At 35.1% G+C, this 21,011-nt stretch overlaps 3 protein-coding genes across 8 annotated transcripts in view; all 3 read left to right on the forward strand.

Annotated features, from left to right (window-relative positions):
* The first annotated feature begins 645 nt into the window (after nt 1–645).
* LOC100746870 (enolase) lies at nt 646–4,594 on the forward strand. The gene is made up of 7 exons (XM_003493207.4): nt 646–946; nt 1,533–1,635; nt 1,937–2,110; nt 2,296–2,453; nt 2,712–3,012; nt 3,152–3,438; nt 3,657–4,594. The coding sequence occupies exons 2-7, from the start codon at nt 1,573–1,575 to the stop codon at nt 3,976–3,978; spliced, it is 1,305 nt and encodes a 434-aa protein (XP_003493255.1). The 5' UTR covers nt 646–946; nt 1,533–1,572; the 3' UTR covers nt 3,979–4,594.
* A 2,529-nt stretch (nt 4,595–7,123) lies between these two features.
* LOC100747111 (facilitated trehalose transporter Tret1) lies at nt 7,124–16,221 on the forward strand. Of its 6 annotated transcripts, none has more exons than XM_033323466.1 (11): nt 7,125–7,452; nt 9,102–9,471; nt 10,434–10,611; nt 11,537–11,672; nt 12,482–12,690; nt 13,121–13,390; nt 13,869–14,094; nt 14,979–15,172; nt 15,259–15,438; nt 15,837–15,971; nt 16,045–16,221. In XM_033323466.1, exons 2-11 carry the CDS (start codon nt 9,455–9,457, stop codon nt 16,078–16,080), a joined length of 1,581 nt encoding a protein of 526 aa, XP_033179357.1. In that variant the 5' UTR covers nt 7,125–7,452; nt 9,102–9,454; the 3' UTR covers nt 16,081–16,221. The 6 variants fall into 6 exon arrangements, with proteins under 6 accessions (XP_033179361.1, XP_033179357.1, XP_033179358.1 ...); XM_033323467.1 differs by having other exon boundaries at nt 9,141–9,471; XM_033323469.1 differs by having other exon boundaries at nt 9,291–9,471.
* Nucleotides 16,222–17,588: 1,367 nt separating this feature from the next.
* LOC100747500 (peptidoglycan recognition protein 3) overlaps nt 17,589–21,011 on the forward strand; it is a 6,182-nt gene continuing 2,759 nt past the window's right edge. Inside the window, 3 exon segments of the mRNA XM_024370874.2 lie at nt 17,589–17,850; nt 18,297–18,623; nt 19,209–19,416. Coding sequence (XP_024226642.1) covers nt 17,739–17,850; nt 18,297–18,623; nt 19,209–19,416 — 647 coding nt within the window. The 5' untranslated portion in view covers nt 17,589–17,738.

The raw sequence follows: 21,011 nt of genomic DNA on the forward strand, positions 1-21,011 counted from the left end.
ATGTCGTAATGTCTAAACGTGATTAACTTAATATATATGTCCTAAACATTAAGCTAAATTCCCTAGGTACAGATTATGTACAAAGAAATTGAGCAAATTCTTGTTAACGTGTGATTCAAGGTGTATTTAGTGATTACACTAAATTTCGAACGGTAAAAGTAGCATGAAAGTATCGTATACCGTCACATATAATATGATTAAAGTATATTAAAGTATCACAGCAAGAAAGCATGAATGTATTAAAAGTATTTCAAAAACTTACGTCAACAAGTTACAAATATCAAAAAAATAATAAATATAATATATTTTTTTTATAGACATTCATTCAGCTTGAAATGAATGTGTTTATCTATAAATTTCTATTCTTGTACAAATCCTATTTATTTTAAAAGTATAATAAATAATATTTCTACGTAACACTTTTGGTTTTTTCATACAATGGTGAATTTATTTCCAATATCATATAGCATATTATATAATAATAATATTTAAAACTAAATAGTTTCAACATTACAAAGATTCTGTGCGTTATAAATAAAAATATGCACATATTAAGCTTACAATTTTTAAGAGTTATTTTAGCAGTTTTACAAATTCGCGCGCTTATGAACAATGCAATACAAAGATAGTAGATCATTAATAAAACGATAAAACCATACATTTAGATTACGCAATTTTCGTTATTTTATCATGACAAATTATATTGAATTAAAACTTTAAGATTCTGCTTCCATATCTTATACCTGCTTATATAAATATCTACGTAGATTTTATCATATTGTCAGTAGTGTAGATTGTTGAGAAACTTTTAGTTTCAACGCTTCCGTAATTCATACGTGACGGGATCAGAGTCGATAGGAGAGCTACCTTCGTGATTTGAGGTCAACTGTAGGACAGTATCATTCTACTTCGAACACTTCAAGAGGATTGTCATACGTTGCAGTAGGTGAGCCATATTTTCTTCAGTTTTACAGTATGAGTAAAAAATCGTATCTTCAAGAATTTCTAGACACTGTATGAAGTGTCAAGATTTGATTTGTATAGTGTTTTGTTTCTTAAATTCATAAAACAACAAGAAAAAAAAGAAACAAATGGTTTTGATACGTGCCGCATGCATTAAGTGCCGAAGTTTTATCGTAAGGTCATTATATGCGATAGTTCGAGTACATTATACTTAATTTTGAAAAATGTAGCACTTTTGAAATCAAACAACTATTAACTTGATTGTTCAGATTTTTAAACTTCTTCCAGTGACCTTGTCAAGGTCAAACACTATATTATTTCCAAGGCAAACTTGCCTACCGGTATTTCAATTTCACACATATTTTGTCGAAAAATATTTAAAATGCTTAAATTTAAAGACAATTTGATGTTAATATTAAGGAAAGATTATTTATCCTTGAAACTATTAGTAACTGACATGTAATATGAAAGTTAGATTGTACCACCTGCTCGTGCGAAATGGTCTGTATTTAATAATTTTTCAACATTTAGAATCAGTATTTTGTTATTGTTAAATATTTTTGTTTCAGACTTCTAATCAGTAAGTACAGTACTAATTACAGTAGGAAAATGCCAATCAAAAGCATCAAGGCACGTCAAATTTTTGACTCTCGTGGTAATCCTACCGTAGAGGTAAGATTACAAGAAAATGTTAATTCTTAAACAGATTAAATTTTATTTCAAATATAATATTGCTGCATATAAAACAGAGATTTATTTTGGTATATAATGATTTTTGTTCTGAAAGTATGATAAATTATAAATCATAGATTGACAAGTGTACATTATGTAACCTTATATTGAATATTGGTATAATTTTAATATATATTCCTAATTTTCAATTATATGCAACATTTTATATTATAATACATTACGTAATAATTAAGATTACACATAAATTGTTCTTATTATTTTTTATATATTTTATTTATAGGTTGACCTTGTATCAGACAATGGGCTGTTTAGGGCTGAAGTACCATCAGGTGCTTCCACCGGTGTTCATGAAGCTTTAGAACTTCGAGATAATGATAAATCTAAGTATCATGGGAAATCTGTTTTTAAAGCTGTAGAGAATATTAATAATATCATCACACCTGAATTGTTGAAGGTATTGAGTGTTCAGCGTTTATACATAATATGTAGCATATATAACTTGTTTCAATTTTACATAGATTTATCAAAATTTGTCAATTTTTTGAACACATTTAAAAAGTGTATATATTGTTCATATGATCGAACAATAAAAACATTTGTATTTATTAACTAATCAATATGAAAATATTCGTTATCTAGTCAAATTTGGAAGTCACGCAACAAACTGATATCGATAACCTTCTATTGAAACTGGATGGTACGCCGAATAAGTCAAAACTTGGCGCCAATGCACTTTTGGGTGTTTCTTTGGCAGTTTGTAAAGCAGGAGCTGCTAAAAAAGGGATTCCTTTATATAAGTAAGTGTGATTTTTAACTTAAATTTAATATCATTATTTATAAATAAAATTATTTAAACAAATCTTTCTTTATTAGCCTACAATGAAATTACGAAATATATGTCAAGTACAAAATGTATAAACAAATTTTAAATTTGATACTACTTTTTCAAATAATAAAAGATGAACAAAATTTTATATTACGTATCTGATACAAATATCACAGCTTTTACCTTCGACGTATAATAGGTAATTTTGTAAATTGTTCTGTAATTGCAGATATATCGCGGAATTGGCAGGAAATGCCAATATTATTTTGCCGGTACCAGCTTTTAATGTCATCAATGGAGGCTCACATGCTGGAAACAAATTGGCAATGCAGGAATTTATGATTCTACCTACTGGTGCTGCTAATTTCACTGAAGCCATGAAAATGGGTACTGAAGTTTACCACCATTTGAAGGCTGGTATTAAAAAGAAGTTTGGCCTTGATGCTACTGCTGTTGGTGACGAAGGTGGCTTTGCTCCAAATATTTTAGAGAACAAAGAAGCTTTAAATCTGATCATAGATGCCATTAAAGTAAGTATTTTTCTCTCTAGAAGGAAAATATTTTCTTACGCAAGGAACGTTCCTGCGAGGTATAGTTTACGTTTGATTTTGTTATGGTATTAAGTTAAATGTTATTGAAATGATTATTCATAATTATCGTACAATGTAGGTTGCTGGATACGAAGGCAAAATCAAGATTGGTATGGATGTCGCTGCATCTGAATTTCATAAAAATGGGAAATATGATTTAGATTTTAAGAATGAAAAGTCTGATCCAAACACATATTTGGAACCACAAGCTTTGAAGAACTTATATTTAGAATTTGTTAAGGAATTCCCGATTGTATCGATCGAAGATCCATTTGACCAAGACGACTGGAACTCGTGGACTTCTATGACATCCTCCACTCCTATTCAAATTGTAGGTGATGACCTTACCGTCACAAATCCCGAAAGGTAAAATCTTTAAATGAAATTATTTCCGATTTCTTATGAAATTACAAGTTCGTCAAATTTCGATATAACCCAAAATATCGAATTAATTATTTATCCTACAAAGTTATTTGTAGCATTAAATTGACAACTTGTAAATTTTAAAAAGTAATTACATTTGTTGAAAGCTATTTTCACGTTCATAGACGATAATTTCATTGTAAACCTATTACACGTTACAGAATTAAAACGGCTATTGAGAAGAAGGCGTGCAACTGTTTGTTACTAAAAGTCAATCAAATAGGCACTGTCACAGAATCAATTAATGCCCATAAACTTGCTAAAAGCGCTGGATGGGGTACAATGGTGTCTCATCGTTCTGGAGAAACAGAAGATACGTTCATAGCTGATTTAGTCGTTGGTCTATCGACTGGTCAGATCAAAACGGGTGCACCTTGTCGTTCAGAACGTTTGGCAAAGTACAATCAGATTCTTCGTATCGAAGAAGAATTGGGTGCGGCTGCCAAATATGCAGGGGAGAAATTCCGTAATCCTCATGCTTAAAAAACAATATATTTTATTAACACGAGAAACTAGTTGTTATATTTTCTGCAAAATAAATCGAATATATACTTTCGTAACCTTTACAATTGTGTTAATAAAATAATATTCAATGCTATCAATGTTATTATAGCATATAAAACTGAGAAAATTTTTAGTTTCCATTAAAAAAAGTACATGGAAAAGTAAAAACGTACAGATATTTATTATTTAATTGTCGTTTTAAGAATTGTTTATAGATATACTAGTTAAGTGAAATAATATTATCGATGATACAATACGATACCAGTAATAATAATAACAATACTACGAAATTAATTTGTTAATTTGTTTGGGGAGCCTTTATTCGATTAAAAGATATATAAATCGTATCTTAATATTTTAAGTATGATATTTAGATCTTGTTTCACGGAGACGGTTAAATTAGATCAGATTTCACAGCGAGAAGTAAAAAAGAAAAAGCGATGAAATCTGTTATCTGTGAAGTTAGAAGCACAAATCGAACGAATATCACACATGACAATGATATTGATGAAGCAAAATTTTGTTTTCTCGTTAACCACAAGCTCTAAATCTATTTGAATAAAGTTATCAGAGACACTGTAAAACAAAGGTAAAATAAATGTGAATAAATATTATAAGATATAATCAACATTATAATATTTCAAATAAATTAGTACTCCACTCTACAAAATGTTATTAACTTCATTATCACTACTTTGCTTTTTTTTTCATCTGCTAGAAAGTTATTTATATCGTATTGAATTAATCAAGTAAATCGAATATATTAACGTATCACCTCTCATTTTTCCTGAAATGCAATATACATATAATTACGAAATAAAACCATATTTATATACGGATATTTTGGCCGAATTTTAATCGCGTTATTTTGGCTTCAGGAATCACCCTTTAAATTTCCTGACACCTGTAACCGAACACGCTATATATTCCTTCTTTTAATTTCACCGTACTACTCTAACGATCCCTTCCGACCTCCACGTAACAAACGTACTGCGAGTTCTGATCCATCATACCGAGATCATACCAGATCCTTCTTTCTTCAAATGTCCGCACCCCGCTCTAGCTACTAGTCTTTGGCTTCCCTTACTTCCCTTATTAAACGAATACCTTAGTAACGCCTTTGATTCTCACACACATCTCACACATTCTCGCCAAATATCGTATTCCTTCCTTGCTATATCCACACCTTTCTACACATTTCTCCCTACTTTTCTCGCTATCTGTCTTCCTCAATTCCTTTCTTCCTTCTTTCATGGTCTCCTTGGCTAGAGTCCTTCCTCTCGCCTCTTCGGATCTTACTTCAAATTTAATGGCTCCTGCATAGCTCAGCATATTCTCAATCTCCATCTTTTGATTTCTTGTATGTAATAGCAGGTGGTCCGACGTATATCAATCCAATACTAACGTCGCACTTTAAATACTTTCATAGAATCCTTCCTAGGTGCTTTCTCCATAAGATCTTTAAGATATCTTTAAGATTTTACTAAACTATCAAATAATTTAATTTCGTCATTGAAAATTCCCTTTCCGCCTTGAATCGTTTTTCACGTAAGAATAGAATTGGAAGTCTATTAATTATAAAAGAAGCTCTAAATTCAAGAGTAATCGTACATCGTTATAAATTTTCAGGATTATATGTATAAAGAAAATGAAAAGAGCAGTGATTGAACGAGATAAAACTGTGTGTGCGTAGAAACATTTTCAGTGCGATATAGTAAATCAGGGTGAATAAAATCAAAAATTCTGAAAATTAATCGCCAAGGGTATGTTTATAAACGCCTTTCACCTTTTAGAGCCTAATATTTTCTATACAATTCATATTGTACAAATTGGGAATGTTAGATCAAATCTTGAGTCATAAATAAACACATAAAGTGTACACAGTCAGGCTCACTGTGCATGTTTTTGAAATCGTAGAAGGTCCGGAAGGCGAACCGTGTCCTGACCGCGAATGCGGATGTACTTTCTACTTACTTCTATCGTGTACAAAACGTGTACGAAAGACAGATTATAACGAGATTTTTATCAAATTGATGGATTACGATAACTTTTACGATATAAAAAGCGACCAATATTATTGAATCATTAAACAATATTCAGTAACAGTATACAGTATCTATCGGATGGTTTCTAGAGAAGAAACATACACAAGCAGAAAAATCTACGTACACGCAATGTTGCACATCATTGGTGAATAAAAGTTCTTTCTATCTTCCAAATCTAAAAGATATCTATCCCGTTCTACGATTCTGCTGAATCAAATCAGAACATTTGAAATTATACCTTACCCTGAATAGATAGAATGTAAATGTAAATGACGTATTGTTGAAAATTAAATTACTCGAGTTTTACAGAGCTTTTTTTCTAAAGAAAAGAAAAACAAAGTTCAAATTCGAAATCTTATAGGATTCTTAATAGAATCTATGAGATAATTATTAATCGTACAAACGATTTTCGTTTTTATTTAATGTTATATATAATTATGCCTCGAACGAATATGCAAGAAAATTGATTGTATCTCGGTGTGCTTTCACTACCTGTATTACGAAGTAGTTGACGTTCTAGGTCATTTTCTATAAAAAAAAAAGATCGTTTATACGGTTGACCGCGAGCACGAAGTAGCCTTAATGTAATCGGTCAAGTTGAGTCGTTAGCCTTGCTAGTCAGTTATTCGAATATCGGGTCAAGGTTATTGAACATCAGACGAATAAACTCGGCATCTGATGGTTCGTTTTTGATGGCCGCATAAAATCATACTTTATTTCAATGACGGACCGTTTCTGTCGTGATCGATCAGGTTCGCGTAGGTTCCTATTCGAAAGCATCTAAAATACGATAAAACAACTGCTGGCCGGCTATCAACACGCGTACGTATACAGAAAAAAGAGATCCGTACGAAAGTCTGAATGGAAAAAGCTTATTTTATTTTTTCGACTCGTCGTTTCATATAGAATCACTGCCACTCCGTTGATCTTAGTTGAAACTGATCTTTTCTGACCGGATATTTCCTGCTGAAGGTAAGCCACTTAGAGATAATGGTCGCTCTGCCGTCTAGTGTGCCCACGATGAACGCCGAGAAAGGGATTTAATCGAAGTAAGTGGCTTATAAGAGCGCGTATGGTGGAATGTTTCATTCAGTTGAGCCAACGTGATCCAAGGCAAACGAGACCCGGTGCGTGTCTAACGAATCGTTCACTTATCGTTCATCGCATTTCCGTTCTGTATCGGTTTTCTACTACGTATGCACGCACAGTGGAACTATCGAATTTGTTAATTATTTCTTGAAACCAGTTGAATTTTCTTCTCTCGATGGTGTCGAACTATCGTTCCATTCCTCGTCTCATAGTAATTGGAAAATTTCTACAATTACGATAAACGTTGCCCGGGATACTACAATAATACAATACTACTACGAAGATGAGAAAGTAAAAGTACTAAAAGTTGCAGCGATGGGTGTGTGAGAATGAAAAAGAAAACTTTGCCTCTAACAATAAGTGATAATAATTGTTATTTTGAAAACATAAACGTTTAAAATACAAATCTATTTTGTATCAAATGGCAAACAAAATATATCATTCTTGCGTAACATTTCTTCATAAGTATATATCGGTATAGCATGTTCAAGGAATGTATAGAATGGTCCCTATTATATACGCTTACGTTCGTAAAGTGGTAATAAGCAGCGGTTAAAAGAGACAGAGATCCTTTCTATGATGGAAATATTTGATTTCTTAACAGTAAAACTACGCTACAGCTTGACCATTCGTATTTTTTCAATTTGCTTGCTTTCTATCTTTCCTTGAGAAAGAATTCAGTTAGACATATCAATTATACATAGATATTTTTTTAAGATTACGTGATCTTAAGCAGCGTCGATTTCGATGATATTTGAATATCTCGCCTAGTATTTGCATTGTATCGCAAATGCGTGAATATACATTTACATGTATGCAGTGTATTTCTGCCTATAGTTGCGCGTATGTGACAGCGTATGCGTTTTCTGTCTGCCGCTCCGCTTCTTCGCTTTGCAAGCGAGGATCGGTCGAGCATAAAACCACCGTGCACAACGATATAATGTATATGCGAGATTGCGAGGAATGTCTGTTGCAACTTGTAATTCGACCAAAAACGAATATCAATGTATCGGGTTTGGCTTTTGGTTAAACTATGCAATGCGGTCGACGCGAGGCGGCCGGTAACGCTTGCGCGAAATGATGACCGATTATACGAATAGTAGGCGAATAAATAATTGATAAATATTGTAATAAACAATAAACAAATGATATTACTTTACGAAAAGAATAATTGTTCTCATTTGTTTCGGGCGTCGTGAGGTTGCCAAATCGAAGACCACTTATGACAGATATTTCTTACATTTTCGCATATGCGCTTTCTGCTCCAAGTCTTTAAGCTCGCTCGACTTCCGTTTATGGACGGAAGATAAGCGGCCGGCAACCAATAGCGACGCATACGCAGCCATAGATGCACAACTATAGGTAGAAATACACTGTAGCGATATGTACAGTTTTTAGAGAACATCTCGCAAACTAAGCTCGATCAAGAGATCGACGGTTGTATATGTATAGGAAAAAGTTGTTTGAAATGTTAAACTTTACGACGCATTTACAAGTCATCGAAATCGGACAGGTTGAAACAATTCTACAAGCTTATCAGCAGCATCTGAATCGATTACGAAAGGAAAGTCGTAGAATTATTTAAGTACCAGAGTCAAGATGGGTTTCACATTTCACAGCCACGGTGATCAAAAAACTTGCAACTTATCGCATCAACGAAACAGATATATTTTAATCCGCAACAAAGTCTTACGAAACTGTGGAAACTCTAAGTTAGGTAACTACCAAAAGTAAAGTAGCTCAAAAGTTTCAAAGTAAAGTAGCGCAAAAATTTGAAGTAAACGTTCAAATGTATATATATATACATGTATATGATATGAGGAACGTCATCGATCAAAGGTCATCCGGCGCGAGTTCGATGAGTGCAGAGTCTAGAATCGAGAATCTAAAATCGAGTATCTAAAAACTGAATGAAGTGGCCCGTTGAAACTCCATCTGACTTTTATCCAAATATTTAATTACAATTAGCTTGGAAACTAACACCTACGACATGCACAAAATACATAGAACGCGCAGAAGCAAAAACACAACGATTACGTCGACAACATTACTTTCGTGTAATGCATTACATAGTAAACGTGTCTTATTAAGTGAAAATCACTGTTTTCGTCATTTATATCAAAGATTTCCATTAACGAAATATTATTTCATGCCAAGTCAAACATATCGGAGACTAAGGAAAATTAGAAGGCAAATAAGAAGCAACAAAGCGCAAAGTTATTAAATCACGTGATCGAATTATTAATTAGCCAAGTGACTGATCGTGAGAATCGTCAAAGATCGACATTAAACAGTTTGAATTTGTTTAAACCTGCTTCGGTATGGCGCCGCCAGAAGGGTATGTTAAATCGCTGTATTATGCATTTCGAGCAACAATCATCGTAGAAACATAGTTTACAACGAATATGTAATCAATTTTCATTGTATTCGTTGACCTTGTCGCTTCTACCCATACCGTTCATAGAGGTATATGGTATAATAAGCTATACACGTATATCTCTATGTGCTGTCTTTATATCTCTATGCTTGTGTTTATAGAATAATAAGTTTCTTACGCTTATACGGACATTCAAGCGTACCATTGTCATTTTATGTGTACAAATCATAACCGCGCGTAAAAACTAATTCGATATTTCAACAGACTGAGTATACAGAGCAATGTATCAAATATTGGAAAATATTGGACGTGTATATTTCTATATTTTATCTAACTGTAACTGCATCTAACTGTAATTCAATATTGCAAGTTTCGCAACCAAGTACATACGTGTATACGCTTGTGTATGCTTCAATTCCTACACGCATTTATCTTTATCTCTTTTTTATCTATTCATCTTTTTTCATCGTAACCTACTCGTCTATCGTATATTATATGGTGATATCTTCTAACCAAGACATCCTCTTTCTACACCCAGGATGCCGATGCTATTAGTTTTCGGCGTTTTTCTTCTAAATAGTAAATTGTTAAGACAAACAGTAGAATAGAAAATTCGTTATTTTCAATGAATGTCGACAATAAGTAGGATAACTTGAACATGTAGATATGATATGTCTAACTTTGTTATCGTCTATATCTATAGAAAAATGAAGCGTGTACGAGCTTCTTGCTCACGCGTGTAGCTGATAGCTGCATTACGTAGTCTAACTATAAGTATACTTATAAGTAACTCGTGTAATTTTCTAAATGTAAAATTGTGCTACTTAGAGAAAAAGGCTGAAAGACGATATCATCGATATAATAAAGATTATAGTATATTTAAAAAGATTTCTTCCTTTCTTTGTCAAATGCTGCTATTTTAGGGAAGAACACCGTTCAATGTTAGGATACCATGCAGCCAATTACGATGCAAAGATAATACAGATTGGCAATGTTTGCGAAGACATTGAAAATAATAATACTCGCGATAAAGATAGCACTTTGGACGAAAAATGTGACATAATATATTACTCGTCAAATTCCAAAGGTATATTCGCACAGGTGAGGTGCATTAATAAACACGTATTATTAATAAAATGTACGACGTACAGAAGAAATTACTTGTAATAGTTTGAAAAGTCAACGGTCGGATAAAACTCGAAACGATAAGAATAATACAAATATACTGTTTTACATACTAGGTAATTATTTATCGACCAGCATTTCCTTCCAAGTTCCAAGCCAAAGTCATTTTCTCTTCTCCATAACATACATATATACATATGTATGTAATAGAGAAGGTAACTAAAGAGATAGTAATGTAAATAAATAATAATAGTGATAATTTATTAAGTATATTAAGTATATAGTATAGCATAGTGTATTAACGTATTATAATATAGCATAGTATTATTACGCTATCGATGATAATACGATAACAGTAAAACGATGAATCCCTCCATGATACCTTTGAGTCCATTTCAAAGTAAATAAACAAGTAACAAATATCACTTTTGATTATTTGAAAAATGTTTCGTTTAGGTAAATGTGTATTCACAGAAAAGAAGCCACCTCGGATTTCGACGACTTTCAAATATGTTGTAAAGTTCAACATTGTGAACAACTTATCCCTATGCATATGTATGTATCGCGAAGCGAGTATTCTATAGATTAATACGCACCGATAAAGGCATTACGACGGGATATCGTTGCCTATAACTCGAAAACCGAGCCGACCACTGCCGGTTATACATGCACGTGTATAGGAAAAAGTTGTTCAAACGCGTATCTTTTCTCCTTTTCCAATTCTTCTTTTTTTCCAAGTTTAGAATATTTAGAAAAATTAGAAATTGGAGAATTTGGCAACTATCGAACGAAATAGATCCAAAGGTGTTATGGCAAAACATATTAAAAGTATACTTTTGTATTTTCCTGAATGTTTTTGATTTTTTTTTTTCATTTTTTTAACATCTTTTTTGTGTTTTAGTGCTTGGTATCTGGTGCGGTATTATTGCTACTAACCGGTGGAGGAATGCCAATTGGTTACAGTGCAATTCTGTTACCGCAATTGGCCGAAGAAAATGGTACGATGTACGCTGATCGGCAACTTGGATCCTGGATAGGTACCTACCTGTTTCAAAATAAATTTCTCAATTACATTCGATGATACTTGATAACGCTAGATCTCGTAACATCTTGAACCTTTACATACTACGAAGCAAAACGGTGAATCGCGATCTCCGATAATACGAACCGTTGCCACGCGTCTCCCGCAGTTCTGCAGCTTTCTTTCCCTCCGATCTCCTAGATGTTTGCATTCCCCCAACCTTGTCTTTTCGACACACTTTGACTTTTCAGAAAATTACCATCACCACTATTTCGGTTATTCCGTTCGATCGAGGGAACTCGCCACTCGCGCCGTCCATAGTGAAAGATGAAGCGCGTCAAAATCTCTGAGACGTTTGTCCCTCGAGATCTCCGTATGACCGCGATGCGTGTTCTTTGGGATCGTTGACATTTTGCGTACAGAACTTTGGTACACAGGTATATCGTTCCCACTGTATTCGTAGATGAGTCATTTCGCTACACAGGGTACTGTTACGTTCGCGTCTCATAATTTCATTATTCCAAGATTGTACACTCGGCTTGGGATTCGAAGGATCCGTCTACGAAAATCCCGCGTAGCGCACGAATTTCTCCTATTGCCCGCTACTTCTTTCCTCGTCGAGCTCGCTTCGGTAACTTAACTTAAACAGTAACTTAATCAGTTACTGAAATCAATACATCGTTGGACATTATTTCAAATTACGAGAGAACGATTAAATCGCTTATTTTGTGGCTTAAACTCGGCTACGTCGAAGAGTAATCGGCAAAAATCGGCAAAGTAATTTTTCTTTTGCGTTCAAGCATATATCTGTTATTTATGTTTCAGCTTCGGTTCATAGTCTAGCAACGCCTGTCGGATCTTTGGTGTCCGGCCCATTGTTGGATGAGATCGGCAGGCGTGGATCTTTACAATTTGCAGCAGTACCGCTGTTCGTTGGATGGTTCGTCATAGGTTTTGCTAAAAACATTTCCTGCCTTTTGATAGGAAGAGTTGTACTAGGTTTTGGTGTCGGCCTAATGGGAGTACCAGCTCAGGTAGGAAGTATCAATCGTTTCTCTTTTCAATTGCGTAACAAACTTTTCATTCTTCGGCCGAATTCGTCGATGGACAAATTGTTTTTATTTTAATATTTTTATAATTAATAATAATTATCATATAATCATTAATAATTAACTTTAATACGCACAATGACTTTTTACTTATAGATTGGCCTTCGAGTTTTATTCCATCATCATTGATGTTTCGTTCTGTTTATATTTTGTCCACATTACATAAATATACGTATCTATCAATCTATTAGTTGTCATATTCGCGTCACGTAAATGTACAATCTACCGTACAAATCTATCTATGCTTTTTTCCCTCTTTTTCGTTCTTTGGTATTTTGTTAATTTAAAAATTCTAAGATTATTAGCCCATCTATCTTGAAATTTGAGACATTGATCACGGAATCGTGTCTGACAGGTGTTACTGGGTGAAACGGCTGATTCGACGCTTCGTGGATTTCTGACAGGAAGTACGCTCACCTTTTATTGCCTCGGTATCGTCATCATTTACGCGTTAGGAGCTTGTTTTACGTGGAACATCGTGGCTCTTTGCGGGACCGTTCTTCCCATAACAGCACTGATCGCGTTAATCCTGATTCCGGAAAGTCCTGCTTGGCTCGTAAGACGCAGGAAACCTGACAAGGCGAGAAAAGCCTTGCTGTGGTTGAGAGGAGGTAACGTGCAACAGGTAAGTGCAATACGTATATGTAGGCATAGATATCTTTGTAAAATAGTCACGGAATCGAAAGTCTATCGAAAGTCGAAGAAATTCGTTTTATCGCGATAATCAGTGTATTTGCAAAGCGTATCGTCGGTTTGCCATTTGGGAAAATGACATTTAAAAAACCCTCTATTGTTAGATATGTACAGCAATTGAGCCTATTAGCGAAACGGTTTCTAAAACGAGAGCCTGGTCGTTTTATCCAATAACTATTCGTTCCTACAGTCAATTAAAAAAGCCTGAATAATAAATTTTATTACTTATAAAATTGAGTAATTAGTCACTTTTTGTCATTTGCGATTACTTATTTCTTGGCAAACTTTATTTTACTTTTCGCAATGTCACGCCTACGTGCAACGTGACGTGTCGCGTCCCTTGCGGCAAGCCAATGATGAATTTACGATGAAAAGTTGACTTTTACAAATTACGTTTATATTTGCGAAAGGTTGATGCCGAAATGAGAATATTGGAAGCTCGAATGAAAACGGATTTAGCACGGACGGCTACGACCACGACGTCACGGCTCGGACAAATTTCTTCCGTCGTTTCTACGCTGCTCGATCCTAGTGTTTTGAAACCACTAACGATCATCAATATCTTTAATATTCTTCAGTTAATAAGTGGGACATTTGTCATCGTTTTCTATGCAGTAAATCTCGTCGAAGATATCGGTAAACGGAATCGTTATGCATTTAATATACAGCTACATGATTTATAGAAAATACCAAACACTAACAACTTCTTAATCTGTAAAGCAAATTGTTAAATGCTTTCGTTAAATGCTATCGATTCGAATTTTCTTCTAGAATATCTAATAAGCGAACCACACAAGCGATCGATAAGATCATCGTACAGTTTCATTATTATCATCGTTATAGAGTTTCTCGTCTCAAAAACGACCAACACGAAAAATACATTTCCGCTCTACCGTAAAAACCGTTTGCGTTGCAAAGCTTAAAAATTTGTTTGCCTAAAATGATTAAAGAGGGGGCGATTAAAGGGGGAAATGATTACTTGGACGATTGGTATCGAAGAATCCAAGAGCAGCCTGAACCGGCTGTGATACACACGTTACCGGTTAATTAATTTTCTTTTTTAAGTTTCATTCCACGTTTTCTCTGGTGTGTTTGTTTTTCAAGAACGTCTACGAAATCTGCCATTACGTAGCAAATTCGTGCAGCAATTCTAAATAAAAAGCTTTCCTTTAAACATTTCACGGCTATTTAAAGTTATTTAAAATCGCAAATACCGATGACCGTCTTTAGAGAATAATTGCAAGTATACGCAATCGTGCGTGACCTTTCGACTGTTCGCATAAATTCTCCTCGTGTTTGTCGAGCGAAAATTGTTGTGTTTGAAACGAGCAACTCTGTAAGGATCACGCGGATCTAGTGGATATCGTAGACCAGAGAACAAATTTTATTCGTTGGACAGTGTAATCGATAGAAAATAAGAAATACGTCGGTTTTATCCCATACACTTTGTACATTCCACGTTACTATTATATTAATTACGTATATTATCTGATTATGTATACCTATTTTGTTATACGCAGGTGGTAACAGGATAAATAACTATTTGGCAGCGGTAATTACGGCCATTACTAGAGTCTTGTTTAGTTCAATAGCGAGTGTTTTATTGTTGAAAATAAATAGGAGATATCTAGGAATGTTTTCTGCCGTGGGCACGGCTTTCGCTTCCTTAGTCCTCGCAGGATATTTATTGATTCAGGAAGAATCTTCTATCGACGTGAGTGTACATTTTTATTTAATTATCATAAATGTTAGAGATTTATGTAGTAATGTGATCTGTTATATCGGATTCGTATATTTTAGGTTTACGTTGTTGGTATTCTTCTGTTGGCCTACGTGGCAGTCAGCTCCATGGGACTGATGACATTTCCAGGGTTAATGGTTGCCGAGTTACTTCCTCAAAGGGCTCGAGGAATCGGCGGTGGTTGCAATTTCTTCTTTTTCAACTTATTCATCTTTATAGTTACAAAATCTTTCCCCACGGTACGTCCACGATTATATAAGATTTAACGCTTAATAATTTATTTATATGGCAAACAAGGATACTTGAACGTAAATGACGCTTTTGAAACGTTTGAAATGTTCGAAACGTTTATAGTAGTAAGGACATTTGATTTTTCTAAATTTACCGGAGAACAACAGTCGGCTGCGGTCGTATTCAGCCACGATTTTCGAGCGTTGACAAATTAATAAAGCGAAATTTAAACAGAGACTATATTTAAATATATTTTTCTTGAAATTTTCACAAAATCCTAGACATCAAGTAGAAAAATGATTGACACGACACGGAATGGTCCCTGTGCAACATAATATTTCTATTTGTATACGCGTAAAAATATCGGAAGAAATTGTTGCCAATAACGTTTGCATCGTTAAAACAGGTAAGCGACGCGGTAGGCATTACTGGAATTTTTGCAATTTTTGGCATTTCCGCCCTTTTGGAGGCAATATTCGTTTACGTTGCTTTACCGGAAACGAAAAATCGCACGCTTCAAGAAATCGAGGATTACTTTCAGGTACGCATCCCACGTTTCTACTTTGATCCAACGTGTACGTGTAAAAACGATTAACGTCTATTTCCCATTGCAGCAAGATAACTTACTTTGGATTACTCGTTCGAGATAAAGGACAAGTAACGAGCCATAAAGTCACGTGTGAAAGCCATAAAGTGACGTCCTACATAAAGATTCGTACTTTAAAATGTACAAGCGTAAGATTTATATAGAATATGGGTAATTATAATCGAAGAGTACGTCGAAGAGAACGCAAAAACTGAATCGTTTCTCGCGATTTCTGCGTAGAATTATTTCGGCAATTATTTATTTGTTCAAACCGATTCTCAAACATTTATCGATAGACGGACTCTTCAAAGTTTAAGGTTCATTTTTCAAAAGTTTAATCTCTGCCTCTCCGATGTTTCTTAAAGTAATTACAAAATAGTTTTTCGAAAGTTCGACAAATTACAAGAATAGAACAAATAATCAACGTTTAACTGCGCGTTTACAACGTTAACTTTACGCTTTAACTAACCGAATAACTCGGCCATACAGCTTGTTCCAAAGTTCCGATCCAAAGTTCCGCAAGCGAATCCTCGTTCTCGGATATTTAATATGGGAATATCGTCGAGAACCGATCGTCTTCTTCCTATTTCGCCGCGGTTCCACCTTCAGACTCTGGCATTCGACCAGTTGTGACTGTCAAATATTCGTATCTTTCCATATCGTGATTGCCACATGGCCGCAATAGCGTACATCAAAAATCTCCTCGAGCAACGAACATGCTCGATAGTTGATCAACGAGTATACACGATCTCTTACATTTCCTAACAGCATCCTACAAAGGATTCAAAAAATTTGCGACAATTGGAACGTATGTACCAGGAAAGTTGTTTCCTCCTGAAACCTATATTTATCGTATTATGATATTTATGTATATACGTGTAAATAAATATTCGCTTTATTCAATGAAAATGAACAATGTATCATATACCGGTAAAGTAACAGACGAATTTAACGATTTTGCGACGAATGCGGCGACATCTGCGGGAAAATAGCAATATTTGAAAAGCTTCTTTTGAAAACATACGCACGCTCTTTTAGATCAACACTCTTTTTCTTTCTACTCTGAACTTTTCATTTTCCCTTGGTATAAAATCGTAGAAAAAAGCTCGTCGCTCGCATTAAACACGAGTAAAACGCTAAAAGAAGATGTTCTCGTACACCAGTACTAGTATTACTCGATTAAGAATTAGATAATGGTTTTGGCATTGAGAATTCTATCCTCTGGTCAGAGAAACGATTTATGCGTATTTTCGCTGTATTTTCGACTAAATACAAATTTTGTATTTGGCGAATGGCTGCATCACCGACGACAAATTCGTATTAACCGGTCAAATATTTCAGCGAATCGTCAGATTGAAAGTTGTATATAATATGTAGATAATAATAGAGAATACAGGTAATACAGGTAAGTAAAAATGCAATTATCAAGCAATCAATCTTATCGCAGTAACGTTTCACGTTGCTTTATCTTTTAAATTTTTCTACCTATCACAGATTACGGATCGATGATGTACTTTTTCGTTTATTGGCTCCAACGAATTCGTTTCGAAATGACTCGTTTCGCGATACAACTATCTAGAGAAAGGAAGGGATTAAAAGACCCAACATATGCGTCCGAGGGGCTTCCCAGTCGCGTACAATTTTTCGTTTAAGAACCGACGCTCTTTCACCATTCCCATTCAGTTAGACTTTTAACTACGAGCTAACGCGGTATCGAGTATTATGGGGTCGCCTATTTCTTTAGCATTTGCGGTGTACGTTTCCATGTTGCTCGCTTCGATCGAAAATGCCCTCGCATTGCCATTTTGCCAAACTAATATCGATAGCGAAACCGGTAAGCAGCCGTTCTCCATTTGTTTATTCCAAGTTATTCTTCGAAAAAGAATTGAGCAAAGTTTCGATGCGACAAATCATCGACTCAAACGTGCAAGTGCTTAACAAAATAAACAATTCTTAATAGGTCAAATTACTTTTTTGTCGCAATGTTCTGTTTTTTTTTTTTTGTTGTTGTTTTTCGTCGTGTTTTCCGTGATAGGAAGCATTTTACTTCGTGCGGGATCGCGCGCCAACCTAAACGAAAGAAATCTTGAAATCGATTGTCACCGCAAAACGTAATATACCCATATGGACATGGAACTAGCTAGCAAGAGAAAGAGAATAGCAATGACTTTGCATCGTCGAGTCGTTTTACCGATAATCCCGCGCCGTGCCGTATCGCCGATCTTTCGATCGAGTTTCGCTAGAGAAATGCAAATACTGAAAAGCACGTTAATTGCGTAGCGGTGCCAAACATCGTGAGCAGGCTGGAGTGGCAAGCCAGGCCACCGGTCGACCGAGTGCCGTTGGAAGTGACGCCGACACCTTACGTGGTCATTCATCACGGAGGCATAGCTAAACACTGTTACGATCAAAAAGCGTGCTCTGAGATCGTAAGGAGTTACCAAAATTATCATATGGACGATAGACAGTGGTTCGATATCGGTTACAACTTCGTTATCGGCGAGGATGGCAACGTTTACGAGGGTCGAGGCTGGGATTATGTCGGGGCGCATGCACCTGGTTACAACACCCAGAGCATCGGAATATGTGTTATCGGTGATTTTAGTGGTGAGTGTGGTGCGATTCGAACAAAGGTACAACGTTCTTAAACAAATAATAGAATAAGCAAGCGCATTAAGAATTAGGACGAAACATGCTACATGCGTAGACCGCGCGCATTTCTATGCACCTATGCGAAATTTGCAAAGTGGAAAATGCGTACGGCACGTAGAGTATAGTACTCGTCGCTACATTTCATGGTTAAAGCGAATCCCTGCTTAGATTTCACTTGTTCCATTGGATTCGTTAAAATATAAATTAAAATATAAGATATAAAATATAAAATATAAAATATAAATTTCGTACAAACAACAAAACGGATAGTTTCGGTGGATTCGATCATATTTTACCATCTAACGTTGAACAGAATTTCGAGATTGTACAACAGAATCAATCGTTATATCGAGATCCATGTTAATTAGGTATATTTTCAATGCTAAGGTGTGCGAATAGTGTCGAGTGTCGTGGATATGGATATGGAAATTCGGAAGATCGAGTCAATAGTAGAAGTAGCAAAAAGTAGAAATCATAGACTTGTTTGGATAAAACCAAGTTCGTAGATCTAAGTGCACGCAACGATAATAATTTTTGCAGATATTCTTCCCAATGAAGTAGCTTTGAAGGCGGTGGACGCCTTGATCAGTTACGGAGTATCCCTTGGCAAAATCAATGAAGATTATCACGTGCTGGGACATCGACAAGCCAGGAATACTCTCTGTCCAGGCAATGAATTTTACAAGTACGTTCAGAAATTTCCACGCTGGACTGACCATCCTATGCCGAAACATTGAACAACATTGTCGTTGATTACCGTTGAACGAATGAAAATATCGCGAGCAAGAAGAAAGAAAGCTAATGCACTTGAAAATAAAATATATTTTTCGTATATGTATATATATCCGAGTTTACGTTTGACGCGTATGATAAACGATCGCAAAATCTTGTTTCACCGCGTGTTTCATTACGTTAAACAAATTTACACTATTTATGCGATACCATGGAAGAAAGATGTAATTAACGATAATGCGATATAAATGTTTTCGATACACGGCTAACTTATATACCGTGAACTAAATTTTATCGCTGTTCTCCCGCATATTGCTGAAAAGTACAACAAATAATAACAACGATATGTTAAACGCGCCACTCGCTAATAATAGATAATAATAAATATTATCATTTATCAGGGACAAGTTCATCCGTAATCTTCTTTCTCGCTTCTTCGCTCTTTCACTTTAGTACAAAATAATTGCGAATCGACCGGTATTTTATAATATAGTACTACTCCACGGACCATATGACCTGTAATTTTTCACATTGGCATAAGAAATAAAGCATATCGATCTTCGATCAAATTTACTGTTTTTCATATTTACCAGAAAGCAATACGCTTTCACGTTTCCTGGAAATCTCCCACGACATAACTCGTGAAACACGCGTAAACAGGAAAATGATTTAAGAAGATCATTCCGCCGAGAAAGTGAGTTTTTTTCGGAACTCGTTTACATTCTAGTTACGCGTTAGGAACGTGTGCGAGCTAATTATCCGTGCTTTTAACTAAGTGCGATTCAAGCTCAAGATCGAGATATCGAGCCTGAACGTTATATCGAGACGTCGCTAAACATTTTCGTTTGTTACGAAATTTCCATGGGAATTTCCAAAAGCTAATAACAGATGAAGCGAAACTGTGTGCGAAATCTTAGATTGAAAAACGGGGAACTCTCGCAGCAGCGCAGATACTCCTTTCGAGATAAAGAGTTCCGCGTGAATGTAAAACACGCGTGTCCACGTAAAGGACGGAGCTTTGCCCATTCTCAACTTAAGCGTCCAACGAACCTGTCGGTTATCTTGCTTGTTATTCGAATTTTGTCGAAAAGCTACGTTCTTTCGCTTTATAACCTATGGCCTAGAATCCAGAAAAATTAACTTCTTTGTTGCATAGTATGCTAATCACGAGAATAAAAAGCATCAAAGAAATTGACCGTATCTTTATCGCGATCCAATTGTTCTTTCAAGTACAAGTCAAGTATAGTACAAAAATCTCGTCATCGAATTGATTTTATTCTTCGAATACTCGTATATCGATGACATTTATTTACCGCTCTCTACGGAAAACCCTCTTGGCTGAATCGACAAATTATGACTTGAATTACAAATCAATCGAATCAGCACCTATAAGAGCCGTATATACGCAACACTCTCTGAGAACTTAATCCTAATTTCATTTATTTTCTTTATCCTTATTCCTATTTATTTTCTTTTATTTTATTTCGTTTTTATTTTATTTTGTTGTGTTTTATTTCGAAACTGATAAGGCAAGCCTTGAATCGATCTCTATGGATAAACGTACGTTGAAGACGTTTAAGCACGTAATGGGAAGTACCCTCCCCCCCCCCC

Source organism: Bombus impatiens, unplaced genomic scaffold (genome assembly GCF_000188095.3).
Source record: "Bombus impatiens unplaced genomic scaffold, BIMP_2.2 scf_1055, whole genome shotgun sequence".
Lineage (NCBI taxonomy): Eukaryota > Metazoa > Arthropoda > Insecta > Hymenoptera > Apidae > Bombus > Bombus impatiens.